Here is an 18,885-nt window from a genome sequence, read left to right as displayed (position 1 = left end):
GATGTCCTGGAGCTTAAAAACACACACTCAGTGTGTTAGGAACAGCTTCTTGGCCTCCACCATCAGATTTCTGATCTCTTGAGCACCACCTCACTATTTTGCTTACTTTTTGTTCTACTTAGTTTTTTATAATTATTGTAACTTATATTGATTTTAAAAATATATTGCACATACTGCTGCTTCAAAACAACAAACTTGGTTACATATGTCAGAGAACATAAACCCGATTCTGATTCTGGAAATGCTGAAGGCAGCATCTATGGAGGGAACTGAAGAGTTGGCATTTTGGTTGAGACCCTTCATCAAGATTGAAATGGAAGGGGACGTAAACCAGAATTTTAAAAAAATCAGGGGAGGGGAGAGCACAAGCTGGCAAGAAATTGGTGAGTTCAGACGAGAGAGGAAGGAAGCAAACGGTAGAGTGCTGAAGGAGGAATCAGATCCGAACAATCTGATTTTATATGTGTTGCTCAAGGTTTCCGGCACCTGCAGAATTCCTTGTGTCAGCTGTTCTTGAACCTGGTGGTGTGAGACTTTAGGAGTCTCTGTACCTCCTTCCTCGCGGAACTGTGAAAAGTCTGCTCCGGATCAACACAATAGGTGAAGCAGGACGTTCACGAGATAAAAGAGCCAGAAAGCCATGATCTTTGTCAGGACATCCTCTAAGATATAGGAATTGGACTTTTGTCCTCCATCTTCATTTGTTTTGGAATGTTCAGTTTCCCTGATCCTCTTGCTAATGATTCTGTCAATCTACTTGAGGTCAGATGATCACATAATTTAAATCTGTTGTCACCACGGCGATCTATATGGAAATCAGATTATTACTGGCACGGCACTGGGGTCTGAAGTTAATGTCCCTTTTTAGTCAGAGCAAAGGGCAGGCGTATCTGTTGCAAAGTGTGCTAGGCGTTGTAGTTCCTATCATTATTGCTCCTACTTATACTTTATACTTCCTACGAATCGCGAACTACAAATCCTAGCATACTCGGGAAAGCAAGCGCCCGGCTGTCTCCTACCTTCCGCTGCCAACGGAAAATCTCCCCCCGGTTCGGGTCCAGATGCGCACAGAGTGGATGGGGAAACATCCCCTGATCATATAACCGTTTCTTAAACACAAGTGAAACATGGCAAGCAAAATGAAAAGAACCGGGATCGACTCCGAACCGCTCTTCGTGTCGTTACCCCAGCAACGCGGGCGGCGCCATCTTTGATCCCATCCACAATTCATAGCGTAGATTATATTTGTGTTTTGTTTATTATTTTTATTTATTTTTATATCAGGGTTATTTATATTTAATTCTGTTTTACGTATTTTGTGCGGGCGAGGGCAAGAACGGGCAGTGTGCTTTGTTGTAAATAATTTTGGCGCTTATGAGGTCACTGACAGGGTCAGAGGTCCATCTATGTGATGTCACTGGTAAGAGCTGTCATTTGTCTTTGGTGTTGTGAAAGAGGGAGCTTCAGGGGGTGATGAGGGAGGTGTGAAAACAGGGCCAGAAATACACGAGGGGAAGCTGAAGGAAAATTACAAGGGAGAAAAGGGTAGGAGTAAATTTACAAGAGGTGCAAGGGAAGGGAGAGGAGGAATTGTACAGGGTGGGGTGTGCGAAGAGAGGGGACACCGGTGGGGAAAGGCAAGGTTTAGGAGTTGAGAAACAAAACGGGGTTGAAATGAGAGGGAGGGATCGTTAAAGGGGGTGCTAAATAGAACGGGTCAGATACCACGCGGTGGGGGTGGGGGCACAGGGTGTAAACTGGGAAAGGAAGATAATTGAAAGCAGAGAAATAATCGGGGAGGGGAGTTTTCTTATGAAAAGCTAACAAGTTACTGATTAAGCAGGGAAAATAATCAGGAGATGATATAGTTGGAAAAGTGGAATAGGGTTGGACAAAAACCAGCATGGATTGTAATTGAGAGCAGATCAAATGAGGGGAGCAAACAGAAAAGTAATTGGAGACATTAGACAAACAATCCAAGCAAGACAAAGGAAGGTAGAGAGAGAGAGAGAAAACAAGAAGCAACTAACTCAGAGGAAACAGGGCAAATAATAATGATGTCCAGCGAGGGCTGACACAACAGGAAAGTAGAACGTACTGGTGGGGTGGAGAGAGCAAAGAGCAGACGAGGCATACACTGGAAAACAAACACCACAGTACAAATTAGGGTGAGAGGACAAAGCATAAGAAGTGTAGGTTAAACACCAGGCAGATATAAACAGACTGCAAGAGGAATATAAATAGAGTGCAAGAACAGAGTCAACAGAACATAGTAACTGCAAGAGGAGTGCGCACACGAGGTGCTTCAGTAAGTACGGTGACACAGCAAAAAGTCACCAGAAACTGCTCGAGTACCGCAAACACCAAGAGCAAGACTTATTCTACATTTACGTGCTGTTGCTAAGCTATCGAGAAGAAAGACGTGCACACAAATGAAGAGGAAACAGTGAAACGAAAAGGCAGGGACTGGCGAAAAAGAGTACAGTTGACACTCAGCACTAAACTGCCAGATGTCGCCAGAATCTCCGGTTGTTAGTATGGGACTTGTACAAGAAGAAAGCAAGCAAAGTATCTCTACTGCTCGCCAGTAGGCCAGTGGCAGAGGCAGAGCACAGGAGGCTGGAGATGAACGGCAGATGTTGCAGTTAGGAAACGTACTACAAATTGAGACAAACGAGACTGTTGGCTCCACAGACTGCTTTAACTAACACGGTTCTTAACAAAGCGAAGGCTATTTACTGGACTGGATATCCGAACTCTGGACGGTGGGAGATCTCATCCGTAGAATGATATCAGGTAAGAAAGCTATGTGTCTTGTGTTTGTTGTGGATTTGTGAGACACCCAGTTATTAGCAGAGAAACAGCTGATGCAGTGTGTCTTGGAGCTGTAATACAATCCAGCATTTCGACAAGGACACTTAATGAACAAAATAGGCAGCCTAAGTTGGTCTGCCTGCCTTTGAGGGTATGTATGTTAGACTTCCTGGAGATCCTGCCCTCCTGTGGAACGTGATATGTTCATCAATCGGTGAATTGGGGCAACAGGCCTACTCTTGTCAGTCGATCTTATCTTGGAAACTAATCCCTTTTGTTTCAATGTCCCTGTCCCTTCCTAGTAGAGAAACATTCAGGGTTCCTACTGCTGGTTGCATTGGAAATATGATGCAAGAGGCAAGGAGCGGATGTTGACAGTAGTAGCCTGTGTTGTTCATCCGTGTGTTGAATTGGAGGAGGAAGGAGGAGAGGTGTTGGTGCTGAGGGAGCATTGGATGCCTCAGCACCTAGACTGGTATGCTGAGGGAGATGTGAACAGAGGGCAATTGTCAAACCTATTGAAGAACTGATTTAACTCGTTAGCCCATTCATGGCTGCATTCCAAGACTCTACAGCCAGGCTGATTGAAGCCAGTTATGTTTTTCATGCCTCTCCATACCTCCCATGTGCTACTCCGCCCAAGCTTGTTCTCCAGCTCTCTTCTGTATTCCTCTTTAGCCACCTCAATCTTCTCCTTTAGTTCTCTCTGCACGTGTTTCAATTCCTCCCCCTCTCCTGATCTAAAGGCTCTCTTTTTGTAGTTGAGAAGAGCCTTTAGATCACTGGTGACCCATGGCTTGTTGTTAGGGAAGCAGCGAACAGTCCTTGAAGGCATTATGGAAAATGATGTACCCAGTGATGCAATCATTACATCTGTTAATATCCTCGCCATATTGTTCACAAAGCACATTCCAGTCAGTAACCGCAAAGCAGCTCTTCTAGGCATCGATGGCCTCTGGAGACCATTTCTTTACAATCTTGGTGGTAGCTAGCTGTTGCTGTACTTTGGGCTTATACAAGGCATGAGGTGAACCAGGTTGTAATCTGATCTTCCAAGTGAGAGGAGAGCTATGGAGCTGTATGCATCTTGAACATTTACATACAAGAGGTCCAGTGTTAACAACTGCTATCATCCCGATCTTCGTCCCCCTCCCCCACCCCTGACTTTCCACCAACTCCTCAGTCATCTTGGACTTGCCTTCGCTACTGAGCAGGTGAGAAGGGCTCTGGGGAAACTCAGACACATTAAAGCATTGGGACTGGATGGTGTGAACCCCAAGGTCCTGAAGGAGTGTGCTGAGCAGCTGTGTGGAGTTCTGCAGCACATTTTCAATCTGAGTCTCAGGCTGAAAAGGGTCCCAACCGGGGGGGGGGGGGGGGGGGGAATCATCTGTGGTCCCAGTACCCAAGAAGGGCTGACTGAAAACCTTGGATGACTACTGTTCAGTGGTCCTGACCTCATACATCATGATGACCCTAGAGAGACTCATCCTGACTCGCCTCCGACCCCTGGTCAGAACAGCACTCAATCCCCTGCAGTTTGCCTACCAGAAGCACATTGGAGTCGATGATGCTATCATCTACCTGCTGAACAGAGCCTACTCCCATTTGGATAAGCAGGGCAGTACATGTTTTTTGATTTATTTTTTATTATTGCCTTCAATATCATACAGCCCTCACTATTACTGTGGGGGAAAGCTCCGTAAAATGGAGGTTGGCACTTCCATTGTACCCTATAATGGACTACGTGACTGGCAGACCACAGTTTCTGTGGCTTCAGAGCTGTGCATCAGGCATGCCTATAAGCAGCACTGGGGCTCCAAAGGGGACTGTATTGGCTCCCTTCCTGTTTGCCCTGTATACCTTGGGTTTTAGATGCAATGCTGAGTCATGTCATCTGCAGAAATTCTCTGATGACTCAGCAACAGTTGCATGCATAAAGGGAGGATGACAGGATGAAAGCAGGGCCCTGGTGGAGGACTTTGTCAAGTGGTGTAAGCTGAATCACCTCAAACTCAACATCAGTAAGACAAAGAGATGGTGATGGACTTTCGAAAGATGCAGCCTGCACTGCTCCCTGTTACTATTGGTTGTGAAGGTGTGGATGCAGTGATGACCTACAGGTATCTGGGGGTGCACCTGGATGACAGATTTCAGTGGAGCACCAACAGAGAGGCTGTGTACAAGAAGGACCAGAGTCACCTCTGCTTCCTGAGGAGACTGCGGTCCTTTGGAATATGCAGGCCTCTCCTTCACGTGTTCTACCAGTCTGTTGTTGCCAGTACCATCTTGTATGTGGTGGTGTGTTGGGGCAATGGCAACAACACGGGTGATGCCAGCAGGTTCAATAAACCCATTAGAAAGGCTGGCTCTGCTATAGGAATAAAACTGGGCACACTGGAGCCTGTGGTAGAACAAAGGACCCTACGGAAAATCCTGGCAATTCTGGAATTTTTTTTCCACCCTCTGGTTGGCATCTTGGCTGAACAGGGGAGCACTATATGAGGTCATTCTTACCCATTCAGCTCCATAATGAGTCAACCTGTAGCCGGGGAAGTGATGACCCCTCCTGTTAGACTGTTTGAGGTAACTTTTTTAAAATTCTTTCTTGCTTCTAATGTTTGTATATCTGTGCACTTGTCGTGCAACTGTGACACTGTAATTTCCTTGGGATCAATAAAGTATCTACCTGTCTAATGGTAATCACATTTGCATAGCTCAGTCATGGGAAATGGTTACTTGTGCCTGCTCTATGCCAGAGTATCACTCCCTGCACTTGTATTGCAGGTGATTGATGCCAGTTTGAGTTTTAATTCTGTGCCTAGTGTCATTTCTGTACAAGTTTCTATTATGAAGTATGAGGAATCTAATGGAAGGGGAAGACATGGTCAGGAAGACTGGATTCCAAAGTCACTACTCCCATTAACTAGGGATGATAACAGCCCTGGTCAATTGACCACTCAGTCCAAGGTGGACCGGAAATGAAAATCTAAAACAAACTGCAGATATTGGACCCATGATGTTGTGCCCACATTTTAACATTCTCCAAGATCAATCTAACCCTTCCCTCCCACATCGTCCTCCATTTTTTCATCCATCTGGCTAAGAATCTCTAAAACGTACCCAAATGTATCTTCCTTTTCCATAACCCTAACAGCACATTCCACACACTTACTGTAAAAATGAAAAATAAATCTTCCTCTGTAACACACCTATACTTTCCTCCAATCAACTTAAAATTATGCTCTCTTGTATTAGTTATTTCCACCTTGGGAAAAGTTTGCTGGCTGTATCATTCACGCTCACAATAAAAACAATGTTGGAAACACTCGGTAAATCAGGCAATATCTGTGGGAAGTGCAGCAGCTAGTGTATCCGTTCTGGAACCCTTCATAGATAGAGTGGCTTGCTGCAAGGATCCTGAGTGTTCATTTGGTGGGACAACTCCCCTTCAAATCACTCAGTCTTGCATTGGAGTCTGGTGTCACCTTAAGATGGAACAAGTCAGGATTGAGATACAAGGCTAAGAGATTGAATCAGTGGCTGAGTTGTGTTTTTTATTGCCATGTGTCTTTCACAAGTGCAACGTCTGTCATGTTAAGTTTTCCAACACAAGTTGAAAAATAATATTAATTTGATGTTTGTAAATGAGGATCACATAAAAGTAACGGGAAAAGGTTGAATAGGTTAGGACTTTATTCCCTAGAGATGGAGACTTTTGATGGAGGTATACTAAATTATGAGGGGTATAGATAGGGTATATGCAAGCAGGCTTTTTCCACTGAGTTTGGGTGAGACTAGAACTAGTGAAATATTATGAGAAGCCTGAGGAGGACCTTGTTCATTCACGTGAGTGTGATGTTCGGCCAGTGTCACTCCTACAAAATCCTACTTGGCGCCTCACCATGGCGTAGGAGTGATACTGGCCGAACGTCAGCGAAGTGTGGTGGAGATTTGTTCTCTGGCAGGCCTAACCTAGCCTTGAAGGTGATGTTCCATTGGTATACTACTAGACTTGATCTAGTATTAGGATCGTGGCTAGCTAAGTCAAGGAGGTAAGCATGCCTTGGCTACTTTGTAGGTTATGCCTCTTCAGGCAAAGGCTGCAGCCAATGAGGACGCCGACAGCATGGTGACTGTGGCAGATGAATCCAAAAGGGTCGATGGTACAGCCACCGTCTGTCTTATTACTGTGCAAGGCGTGTTGGAGTAGAGTTTTTGAATGGCGTGCAATGCTGGTCTTGTGGCCCATAAACGTGCCTGCAGAGACTAAACTCGCAGCACAGTCAACATCGAAATCGATGGACAGCCAAAGAAGAAGAGAGTGTGAGTGTGGATACAGTTTGATTGCAACATTTAAGAGAAAGTTTGGGTAGGTACATGGACAGAAGGGGTATGATGGGCTATGATATGGGTGTGGGTCGCTAGGTATAATAACAGTTCACCGTTGACCAGGTGGGCTAGAGGACATGTTTCTGCTGTAGTACTCTGACTTTCTGACTCTAAAAGAAGCGATTCCCTCTCATAGCAGTTTGGATAGGTCCCTATCGTATATTGAAGGTTCAGGGCCACCTGAATTCCTTCAAAGTATGTGTGGCTGCGTAATGGCAAAGGCTTTGGTATCACACGTGTCACCCTAGAGAGTGGTTCATGTTGTTAAAGAAGAGTAACTCGTGTAAGTAGGATTACAACAGGCAAGCAGGCACTGTAAAGCAAGCAGACTGAGGCAGTGTTATGGTGATAACACATTTCAAGTGGATGGCTTCCTTTATTTGGGCAATGCACACGTCTGTAAGTTTTAAAATTCCAATGCAAATGTTTGTCTCCTTGAACATCTTTATTTAAACAGGTAACACTACAGGGGCTTGTCCTCTCCTATCCAGAATTACATGGAAATCACAGGTCAGAATCAGCTATTCAATCCCACCACTTTATCCAGGTGCTTTTATGCCATGTAATTAATTCTAAATTCCCATTATCTTTTAAATCTCCTTTCCTTCAGCTACCAGACTTGCCTCTTAATTAGTTTTGATGTACAATTCAGTATCTCGCCATTTCAAGTTTTACCACTATCTTAAATCTTTTTTTAAAATTGCATCTATGCCTCCTTGTTCTTGACTCTTGGAGACTTACACCTATACTGCCATCCCTTCAAAAGTTTAAACAATTCAATGTAATCACTTCATAATCTTCTTTGTTCAGCTGTTGTGATCCTGAATCTTTAAATAATACTTTTTAGCAGTATTTCCCCACACTAGCTGGTGTCTCGATAAATCTGTTCTGCTCCATCTTTATTGTCAAAATCAGAATCAGTTTAATTATCACTGACACATGATGTAAAGTTTGTTTTGCAACTTTAAAAACCTAAAAATCTATAAATTACAAAAAATATGTATAAATTACAAAAAATATGTATTACTAAAATAAAGAAATAATGAGGCACTGTTCATTGGTGTATGGCGCGTTCAGAAATCTGATGGCACAGAGGAAGAAACTGTCCCTGGATTGTTGAGTGTGGGCTTTTAGGCTTCTGTACCTCCATCCTAATGGTAATACTGAGAAGAGGGCATATCCCTGATGATGAGGGACCTTGATGATGGATGCCATCTGAGTCCTCAAGTTTTACACAGATTCTCTATGGGATTGCCACACTCCCCTTTATCGTTCTCTATCAACCCTGTATTTATCTGGCTTTTCTTCCAAATGTCCCGAACAATTTAAGCAGTTACTTTTACCCCCACCCCAGCCATTCCCCAGCACCATTTTTCAAAACAAAACATTCAATTTCACATTCACTTACATTTATTTAACTACATATTCTTATTGTTCATTCCAACATCTCGTCCCTATCTCTTTGTCTCTTGAATCCTAATGCAGGGTTTTGACCTGAAATGCCAACAATTCCTTTCCTCAGCAAATGCTGTTCAGCCTGAGTTCCTCCAGCAGATTGATTGTTGCTCCATATCCCAGCATCTGCATCTTCCTTGTGACATATAATTGTTAGTGTGAACCAATTCTTCTTCTTCTAGGGGAATGCAGAATGCAGATGTGTCAAAAGAGGGACTCATTTGCTCTCTTTCCTCTTTCCCACTTGGACATCATGTTGATAAACTGCAGTGAATTATAGTGGCTCCTATCCTGTGGTGTACAGGGAGCATAAACACAGATTGTTAAGTAAGAAACCAACCATTTGGCCTGACTGCTGGCAATTATGCTCCCTTCTAACTTATTCACATTGTTCCTTATCCTGCTGTATCATCTTAACCTTCCACCCCTTCCTCTCTTCTGTCTGTGAACTGAACAACACACGCAAAATGCTGGAGGAACTCAGCAGGCCAGGAAGCATCTATGGAAAAAAAAGTTTCAGCCGGAAACGTCATCTGTACTTTTTTTCCATAGATGCTGCCTGGCCTGCTGAGTTCCTCCAGCATTTTGTGTATGTTGCTCAGATTTCCAGCATCTGCAGATTTCCTCTTGTTAGTGATCTGAACAGCCTTATGCACTGTAAGTTGTCTAAGTGGAGTTTTGCTTTGCCTTGCTGTTTAAAATCCCTGTGAAGTAATGCTGGCAAGGCTGAGGTCACATTCATGAGCAGATTTTTCTCATAAGATTGTGGAGTACTTTATGGCCAAGTAATTACATTTCAAGCATGCTTGCTGTTACATGAGAGAACAACCAATTCAGGCAATAAAATCTTACAACAAGTTATCAAGCTAGCTGAGACTTGTGTCCTCATTCTGCATTATGTATGGGATTGTGTTCGTGCAAAGTTTCATGGTGACTAATGCAGCCTGAACAAAAATTATCTTGCGGATATGAAGAAGGAATCTTATAAATGAGTTATAGATTTGTAAAGCCTAGAACCAGGCCATTTTGCTAACCATGTTGATGCTAGCCCCTTTCCTCATCTACACTAATACCATTTGTTTATACCAGGTCTGTATCTTCCTAAACCTGGTCTATTCAGGTGACCTGTCTCTTGAACATAGTTATTCCACCAGAATCTACCACTTCTTGCTGTGAGTTCTGGATATGAAGCACTCTCTGTGTAAACTTAGGAGGACCTCTAACTCTATCAGGATGCCCTTCATCAGTCTTGTTTGCTCTAGGGAAAAGAAATCTTATCTATGTACTTATCCAAAGGTATTTTAAATGCTGCTATTGTACCTCCTCAACTACTTCCTTCAGCAGTTCATTCCACCCTTTGGGTGAAGAAGTTGCCCCTCAGGTCCGTTTTAAGCAGGAGTTCCCAACCTATTTTTAATCACTAATTTTTATTGCAACACCAACAAATTACATTCAATACAACCAGTTGCTGATTACATTTTGACTGTTTAACCCAGCCACCCCCCCAACCCTCATCCCCATCCCCCTCTCCACCCTTCTCTCTCCCCCCCCCACCCCTCTCCCCTCCACCAACCAACTGAATAGTAGTGCAAACACAGACGGAGCATTCCTATTTTAACAGAAGATCTTTTAAGTTAGGTATCATATTTGTGCACATTAAGGTTGTGTTTGGTCATGCAGCATTTACTCTTGCTGATAATAATTCCAGGTAAGAAATGTCCAAAAAGCTCCGAAACCAGTGAGTACTTGAAATATCATGAGGACTACTATCTTCTTAGCTTCAGTCAGGCTTGCCAGCCAGATTTTGCCTCTTTTTTCCATAAGGGAAAGGTGGGAGTCATCATTTAGAAGATGTACAGTGGGGCCCATTGGTAATTGTACCCCTGTTAGTTCTGTAAGAGTACTGATAACCTTCCCCCCCCCCCCAAATCAAAAACCCCTGGACATTCCCATACAACATGTATAAAAGAGCCAACGGTTCCGTGGGAGCTAAATGAGCAATATGGGTCAGGAACAGTCCCTTTTGATGTCTAATTCTAGGTGTTGTATATACTCTGTGACAAAATTTCAAGTGTATATACCGATGATTCTGGTTTTTCGAAGCACTGGCAGCATTATCCCAAATCACATCCCAGTATAAGTCTTGTCTCAATTCAGATATGTCCCTATCCCAGGCTTTCATTCCTGATATGGGCATATATTTCTGGGAGTTTAATTTATCATAAATATATGACACTATCTGTCTTGGAGCACCAAACTTTTTTTATGTCATGGACCAATACCATTGAACAAGGGCTTTGTGGACCCCAGGTTGAGAACTCCAGCTTTTAAGTATTTCACTTCTCATAGAACAGTACAGCACAAGAACAGGCCCTTCAGCCCACAGTATTGTACCAAACCAATTAAATTAGTAATCAAGTGGCCAGTAGTGATCTGCCTGCACAATGTCCATATCATTCGATTTCCGTCACATTCATGTGCCTATCTAAACATTTCTTTAAAGTCCCCAATGTTTCTTCCTCTACCACTACCCCAGGCGGCCACTTGCATGCATCCACCACTATCAGCGTTTTAAGAAAAAACTGCCCCTCATGTCTCCTTTGAATGTATCCCGTCACCTTAAATGCAGGCCTTCTGGTATTAGACATTGTCTGTCTACTATATCAATGCCTTTCATAATCTTATAATCCTCAATGAGATCTCTCAGCCTCCGCCGCTCCAGAGAAAACAATCTAAGTTTATCAAAACTCTCATTTTAGCAATTTCTCTAATCCCGACAGCATTTTGGTAAACCATTTCTGCACCCTCTTCAAATTCTCAACATCCTTCCTATAAAGAGGCAACCAGAACTGTGTGCAATACTACAGATGTAGCCTAACTAGAGTTATATAATGTTGCAACATAACTTTTTTTACTTTTAAATCAATACCTGCCCTAGACTAATAAAGACAAGCATACCGTGTGCCTTCTTAACCACCCTATCAATCTGTTTTGTCACTTTCAGGCAGCTATGAACTTGGATCCTCAAGATCCCTCTGCTCATCAACACTGTTAAGCCCTTAACTATGTACTGTCTCTTTACATTTGACCTACAAAGGTACAATGCTTTATACTTGGCTGGGTTTAACTCTATCTGTGATTTTCCACCCATATCTGCAGCTGATCTATACCCCACTATAATCTTTGCCAGTCTTCTACACTACCCACAACACCACCAATCTTTGTATCATCTGCAAGCTTACTAATCCACCCATTTACATTTTTATCCATATCATTTATAAACAGCAGAGGTCCCAATACAGAATCTACAAAACACTAGTAATTACAGACTTCTGGCTAGAATGAGTCTCTTCTACCACTACCCACTGTCTTCTATGTGCAAGTCAGTTCTGAATCCAAACAGCCAATTCACCATGAATCCCATGCATCTTAATCTTCTGGATGAGTTTCTCATGACAGACTTTGTCAAACGCCTTAGTAAAATCCACATCCACAGCTCTACCTTCATCACCTTGTCACCTGTCAAAAAGCTCTGCACAAGACCATGCTGGTTATCCTTAATTAGGCCATGGCTTTCCGAATGCTCATAAGTCCAGTCCCTGAGAATCCTCCTCAGTGTTGTGAGACTCACCAGTCAACAGTTTCCAGGATTATCCCAGTTCCCATCAAACATGTGGAAGGTGTTTAAAGATGTATTACACAGAGTAGAGGAAAGGTATGTTCCTGTTAGAAGGAAAGACAGTGATTAAAAGATAAGAGAACCTTGAATATCTAGATAGGTGATGAGTTTACTCAAGAAGTAAAAGGAAAAGTATGTACAGTCGGCCCTCCTTATCCGTGAGTTCCGCATCTGCAAATTCAACCAACCGCGAATTGAGAAAACCCAGAAGTGCTCTTCCTGCACTTGTTGTTCGAGCATGAACAGACTTTTTTTTTTCCCTTTTCATTATTCCCTAAACAATGTAGTATAACAACTATTTTACATAGCATTTACATTGTATTAGGTATTATAAGTAACCTAGGGATGATTTAAAGTATACAGGAAGATGTGTGTTGGTTATCGTGGATCGGGATTGAAAAAAATAGTAAGTTCTCTTACTAGGTAAGTTGGGACAGGTATATCCGGTATTATTTAGCGTCAGTTAGTCAAACGTTTGTCTTAGTATATAGATTATATTTTACCTTTCTATGCATATAAAACACTTAAGAACGTATGTTTCAGCACCAGGCTCAGGAACAGAAGTTCCTGAGTTCGATCCAGTGACAGACCGCTATCGAGTGCGCTCTCCTTCCGTGGCAGGTTAATGTGGAGGATCAAAAACTCAAAACCCCAAAACCCAATGATTAAACCACTGCGTTGCTTAGTAATAATTGTAGCTTTCATCGGGGCAGGGCCTTTCTCACTTTATCCTTTAAAATTGTTCTGATCATTGACCGACGTAGCCTAACGCTTTTCCAATGACCGATGGCATTTCACCTCTTTCCGATCGCTTTATTATTTCCACTTCATTTTCAATCGTGATTATTTTCGTGAACAGAAACACTGCAGATTCAGAGCTCCGCCACTGGCTGTTAATGTCCACTGCACTGAGACAGGTTAAATAAGGTCTGGGATTCTGCTGGGTCCTAAGGTCCACCGCATTGTGACTGGTTGAATAAGGGACTTGAGTATCTGTGTTTTTTTTTGGTATCCGTGAGGGGTCCCGGAACCAATCCCTCGTGGATAAGGACAGCTGACTGTATTGAACTGGAAGTTAGGATCAAACAAAGGACAGAAGGAGTATAAAGAAGGTAAACCAGGAGGCCTTAAAGTCCTTGGTAGGTAGGATTAGTCATGTATAGCATGACTCCCAAGGCATGCTATACATACATCAAAAGCATGAGAATTAATAGGGAGCATGTGGGACCAGTCAAGGATAAAGGGGGATAATTTGCTTGGATGCAGAGAATGTAAGCAAGGTACTTAATGAGTACTTTGCTTCCATATTTACCAAGCAAAAGGATATGGGGGAACAGGAGATTAGTGCTGAGTGTATAAAAATGGGTGTTTGACGGGAAGAAGTGTTGAGCCTCCTAATGAGTATAAGGTGGATAAGTCCCCAAGGCCTGATGGATTTACCCCAGGTTATTGAAGGAGGTCAGAGACAAGATTGCTGGGCTCTTGACCAACATCTTCGTGTTCTCTTTAAACTCCAGCATGATCCCGGTGGACTGGCGATTGGCTAATGTTGTACCTCTGTTTAAGAAGAGGACAAAGGAAAATCCAGGGAACGAGAGACCAATGAGTCTCACGCTTGTTGGAGGGAAGTTGCTGGAGACTATTCTTAGGGATAGGATATATGAATATTTGGAAACCCATGGCCTAATTAGGGAGAGCCAGAATGACTGTACTTGGTAGGTCGTGCCTTACCAACTTGATTGAGTTTTTTGACAAGCTGATGAGAGAGATTGATGAGGGTAGGGCAGTGGATGTTGTCTATATGGATTTAGGTAAGGGATTGACAAAGTCCTTCATAAGAGGTTAATGACAAAGTCCTTTATAGGAGGTTAATCTAGAAGATTCAGACACATAGGCTCCAGACTGATTTGGCTGCTTGGATTCAGAACTGGCTTGCACATAGAAGATGGAGGGTAGTGGCAGAAGGGACTTATTCGAGCTGGAGGTCTGTAATTAGTCGTGTTTTGCAGGGATCTGTGCTGGGACCTCTCCTGTTTGTGATGATATAAATGACCTGAATGAAAATGTAGATGAGTGGGTTAGTGAATTTGTGGATGATACCAAGATTGCTGGAATTGTGGATAGTGTAGAAGACTGGCAATCAACACAGCTCAATATAGATCAGTTATAGATATGGGTTGAGAGATGATAGATGGAGTGTAACCCAGATAAATGTGAGGTGTTGCACTGTGGTAGGGCAAATGCAAGGAGAAAGTGCACTGTTAAGGGCAAGATCTCTAACAGTATTGCTGTGCAGAGAGATCTTGGGATCCAAGTTCATAGCTCCTTGAAAGTAGTTACACAGGTTGATTAAGGCGGTTAAGAAGCTTATGGAATACTTGCTTTCATTAGTTGAGGCATTGAGTTCAAAAGCCAGGAAGTTATGTTACAACTTTATAAAACTCTGGTTTGGCCACAACTGGAGTATTGCCTACTGTTCTGGTCTCCCCACTAAAGGAAGGATGTTGAGACTTTGGAGAGGGTGCAAAGAAGTCTACAAGGATACTGCCCGGTTTAGAGGGCATGTGCTATCACAAGAGGCTGGATAAAGTTGGGTTGTTTTCTCTGGAGCGCCGGAGGCTGTGGGGAGTTCTGATAGAGCTTTACAAGATTATGAGGGGCATAGATAGAGTAGACAGAGTATCTGTTTCCCAGGGTTGAAACATCTAATATCAGAGGGCATGCATTGAAGGTGAGGGGGTAGGTTCAAGGGGATGTGAGGGGAAAATGTTTTACTCAAAGTTGTGGAAGCCTGGAGCGCGATGCCTGGTATGGTGGTAGAGGCAAATAATTAAGATTTTTGAGAGATGTTTGGATAGGCACATAGATAGAAGGAAGATAGAGGGATATGGACAAGGTGTAGGTAGGGGGGGATTAGTGTTTGGGTGTTTTTGATTTGCTTTTTAGCTAGTTCGGCACAACATTGTGGGCCGAATGACCTGTTCCTGTGCTGCACTGTTCTATGTTCTACATGTGGCACCAACAATCAATCAATATGGTCAATGACACTTAGATCACATTTCTTCCTTATTCTAATGTTTGGTTTGAACAACAACTGAACCTCTTGCTTTTACGCATTAACTTGCTGCCACATGATTGGCTGATTAGATATTTGCATTAGTGAGCAAGTGTACCTAATAAAGTGGCAACTGAGTATACGTATTTTAATAATGAAGTTGCTCTGAACTTAATGATTTAGGAATAGCTTCTTTCTCACTGCCATCAGATTTCCAAATGGTCCCTGAACCCATGTACACTACCTTATTATTTCTTTTGTTTGCATTATTTATTTATTTTGCAATGTATAGTAGTTTTATGTCTTTGCATAGCACTGCTTTGAAGACAAAATGGGCCATTCAATTGCCATACAACTTTTTATCATCAGCAGTCTTGGATATTTGATACTCGAAACTGACGGCACGTGGGGTGGTATGGTAGCATAATGGTTTGCCCAAAGCTTTACAGTACAGTGGAAATGGGGTTTAATTCCCGTTGATGCCTGTAAGGAGTCTGTACGTTCTCCTCGTGACTGTGTGTGTTTTCTCCAGCTGCTCTGGTTTCCTCCCACAGTCCAAAGATGTACTGGTTGTTAGGTTAATTGGTCATTGTAAATTATCCTGTGATTAGACTAGGGTTAAATTGGGAGTTGCTGGGCAGCGTGGCTCAAGCAACCTGAAGGGCCTGTTTCATGCTGTACTTCATCAAAAATATTTTTAAAAGCCCTCATCCACATCATTGCCACAGATTGTGTGAACAATGACCCTTTAATCCACTTGTCTATCAGCCCAAAACTGTCCCTAGATATTTGCTGAAAAGAAAAAGAAAATGTGCATTCTCAAAATCCAAATCAAAGACCAGAAGTGTTGGGTAAACCTATCATCAGAAGATAAATGGTCAATCTTTTGCAAGCCTTTAAGTAAACTCCCAAATTGGTCACTGAACATCACGATTGTAGACTTCCAAAGAAGACTTTATTGATTTCACTAGGCATTGTGGGTAGCATGTTTATGCTGGGCCAAAAGGCCTATTTCCATGCTGTTTACTCTGACTTTGTGACTCCATTACGGCAATGCTATTGACAATGCAGTGCTTCCTCAGTGTCAACTGCTTTTGAGTGAACTGCTATAACTAAAAAATTTTATGTTTGGCACGTTTTGAAATTCCTTGGATAGCTCTCGCATGAAGAAGCTTCTCTGTTTATCTGCTGTCTCTGACAGTCAGTCTTCATTTTGTACTTGTTGATCCCACTTGGCATGTCTCATCAACGTGTTGAGAGGGTTTCCGGTGACAGCCTCTTACTGACACACATCTGGGAATGTTCTCTTTCCAATATTCTGTAACACTGTAATTCAAACTGAGCAAGTGGTGTCAGACATTCCAACAATCGCTTGTTCATACCACAGAGAGTCTCTTATCAAAGGCTGTCTTATGAGGAAGGGATGTCAAGCCTAGGAGCTGGTCACTCTGTACCAAATGTGGAGGTAAAAGGGCAGGAAGATTCAAAAACAAAACATTCGGTTTTTGAGATGCATAATGAGCATTCTTTCGACTGTTCAGCACAAAGAATCTCGTCAATGTTCACAATCTCCAGACACACCAAAGTGTCCTGCAGTCTTAAATGCAGGTACTGTAATGGAGGAATCAGAACCAAGTTTATTATAACTTAAGTATTTCATGAAACTTAGTGTTTTGTGGCAGCAGTACAGTGCAATACATTAAAAGTTACTATGTTGCAATAAGAAATACATAAATAGTGCAAAAAGACAGCGAGATAGATTTCATGGGTTCATGGACTGTTCAGAAATCTGATGGCGGGGGGGAAGAAGCTATTCCTAAAATGCTGAATGAGTGTTCTCAAGCTCCTGTACCTAAATCTGCTCCTATACCTTATGGTCTTATGGAAAACACACTCAATGTTTCAGGAACAGCTTTCACCCCTCCGCCAACAGATTTCTGAATGGATAACGAACCCATGTATACTACCTCCCATCTGCCTGCATTTAATTCATGAAAGCATTAAAGAAAGCCGACCAGTGCTTCTACTTCCTCAGGAGGTGAAAGAAATTTGGTATGTACTCTTTGGTCCTCAAGAATTTTTATTGATGCACTACAGAAGGCATTCTATCCAGATGCACTATGGCTTGGTATGACAACTGCTCTGCCTGCAAGAAACTGCAGAGAGTTGTGGACACAGCTCAGCATATCATGGAAACCAGCCTTCCCTCTATTTTCTGTGTCTGCTCTTCTCACTGACTCAGTAAAGAAGCCAACATAATCAAAGACCCCATTAACCCTAGGAATTCTCTATTCTCCTCTCTTTATTGGGCAGAAGATACAAAGATCTGAAAGCACGTACCACCAGGCTCAAGAACATTTTCTAACCCACAGCTGCAAAACTACTGAATGCTTACTTAATATGATAAGACAGACACTTGACTGCACAATCCACCTCTTTCACCAATCAACTTCCCTGCTGTTTACTTCAGCCCCCCACCCTGTCACCTTGTACTTTCTCCCCTCTACCTCTTTCCCTGCTTCCTCTTCACCCCCCCACCCCCACTCTCTTAATCTGACCTTTTTCCCTTCCTTTCCAGTCCTGATGAAGGGTCTTGGCCTGAAATGTTGACTGTGTTCTCTTTTCCATAGATGCTGCTGGCCTGTTGAGTTCCTCCAATATTTTGTGTGTGTTGCTTGGATTTCTAGCATCTGCAGATTTTGTGTTTGTGAAGCACTCAACAGTTTAGGCAGGTTCTGTGGAGAGAGAAATTCAATGTTACAAGACTACTTTGAAGGTGTCACCTGGGAGGTATTTTGATAACATTTCTGAATACACAGAGGTGGTCACAAGCTTCATACAGATGTGCATTGAAGATATTGTTCCCTAAAAATCCGTACAGGTGTGCCCAAACCAGAAGCCCTGAATAAATAGTTCAGTGCGTGTTGCTCTTAGCGCAAGGAATAAAGCCTTCACCTCAGGAGACCAACAGGAGCTCGAGATGCTACTGTGATTTACATAGAGCCATCAAGGTGGCAAAACGGCAGCATAGGGACAAAATCCAGTCACAACTCTGCAACAATGACACATGCAACATACAGCAAGGACTGCACACCATCACAGACTTCAGGAGGAAATGCAACATTACAGCTAACATTGCCACCTCACTCCCGAACGTGCTAAATGTTTTTTATACTTAATTTGAGGTTGATAAGACTAACCCCCCGAGGACACCCATCAACAAGATTTGCTTCTTGGTCATCTCTGAGGCTGAAGTATGTAGAGCTTTCCAATGTGGCAACAGCCACAAGGCAGCAGGGGCCTGATGGTATCCCAAATCGGGTCCTCAAAGTGTGTGTGGAACAGCTGGCTGTTGTGTTTACGGATATTTTTAATCTCTCCCTCTCCCAGTGCATAGTGCCCTCCTGTTTCAAATCATCCATCATTGTCCCTGTACCTAAGAAAACCAAGCCTGAAAGATTAGCGCCCTGTTGCACTCACCTCAGTTATG

At 42.9% G+C, this 18,885-nt stretch overlaps 2 protein-coding genes across 5 annotated transcripts in view; one reads left to right on the top strand and one right to left on the bottom strand.

Moving 5' to 3' along the window:
* Nucleotides 1–1,231, bottom strand: part of abcb8 (ATP-binding cassette, sub-family B (MDR/TAP), member 8) — a 77,950-nt gene extending 76,719 nt beyond the window's left edge. Inside the window, exon 1 of one of the 3 annotated variants that reach the window (XM_073045153.1) lies at nt 1,020–1,231. In XM_073045153.1, the coding sequence (XP_072901254.1) occupies nt 1,020–1,231 (212 nt within the window). Of the gene's footprint in view, nt 1–486; nt 855–1,019 lie in introns of those variants that run through there. The other 2 variants (XM_073045162.1, XM_073045172.1) reach the window with 2 other exon arrangements.
* Nucleotides 1,232–1,401: 170 nt separating this feature from the next.
* The window catches only part of atg9b (autophagy related 9B), an 82,207-nt gene continuing 64,723 nt past the window's right edge, over nt 1,402–18,885 (top strand). For both annotated transcript variants that reach the window (XM_073045139.1, XM_073045131.1), the window contains exon 1: nt 1,402–2,796. The gene's annotated coding sequence lies outside the window, so the exon portion shown is untranslated. The remainder of the gene's footprint in view (nt 2,797–18,885) is intronic.

The sequence above is a fragment of the Hemitrygon akajei genome, chromosome 1 (assembly GCF_048418815.1).
Source record: "Hemitrygon akajei chromosome 1, sHemAka1.3, whole genome shotgun sequence".
Classification (NCBI taxonomy): Eukaryota; Metazoa; Chordata; class Chondrichthyes; order Myliobatiformes; family Dasyatidae; genus Hemitrygon; species Hemitrygon akajei.
Note: the sequence above shows the minus strand (reverse complement) of the source record. Positions and strands in the feature narration are given on the sequence as shown.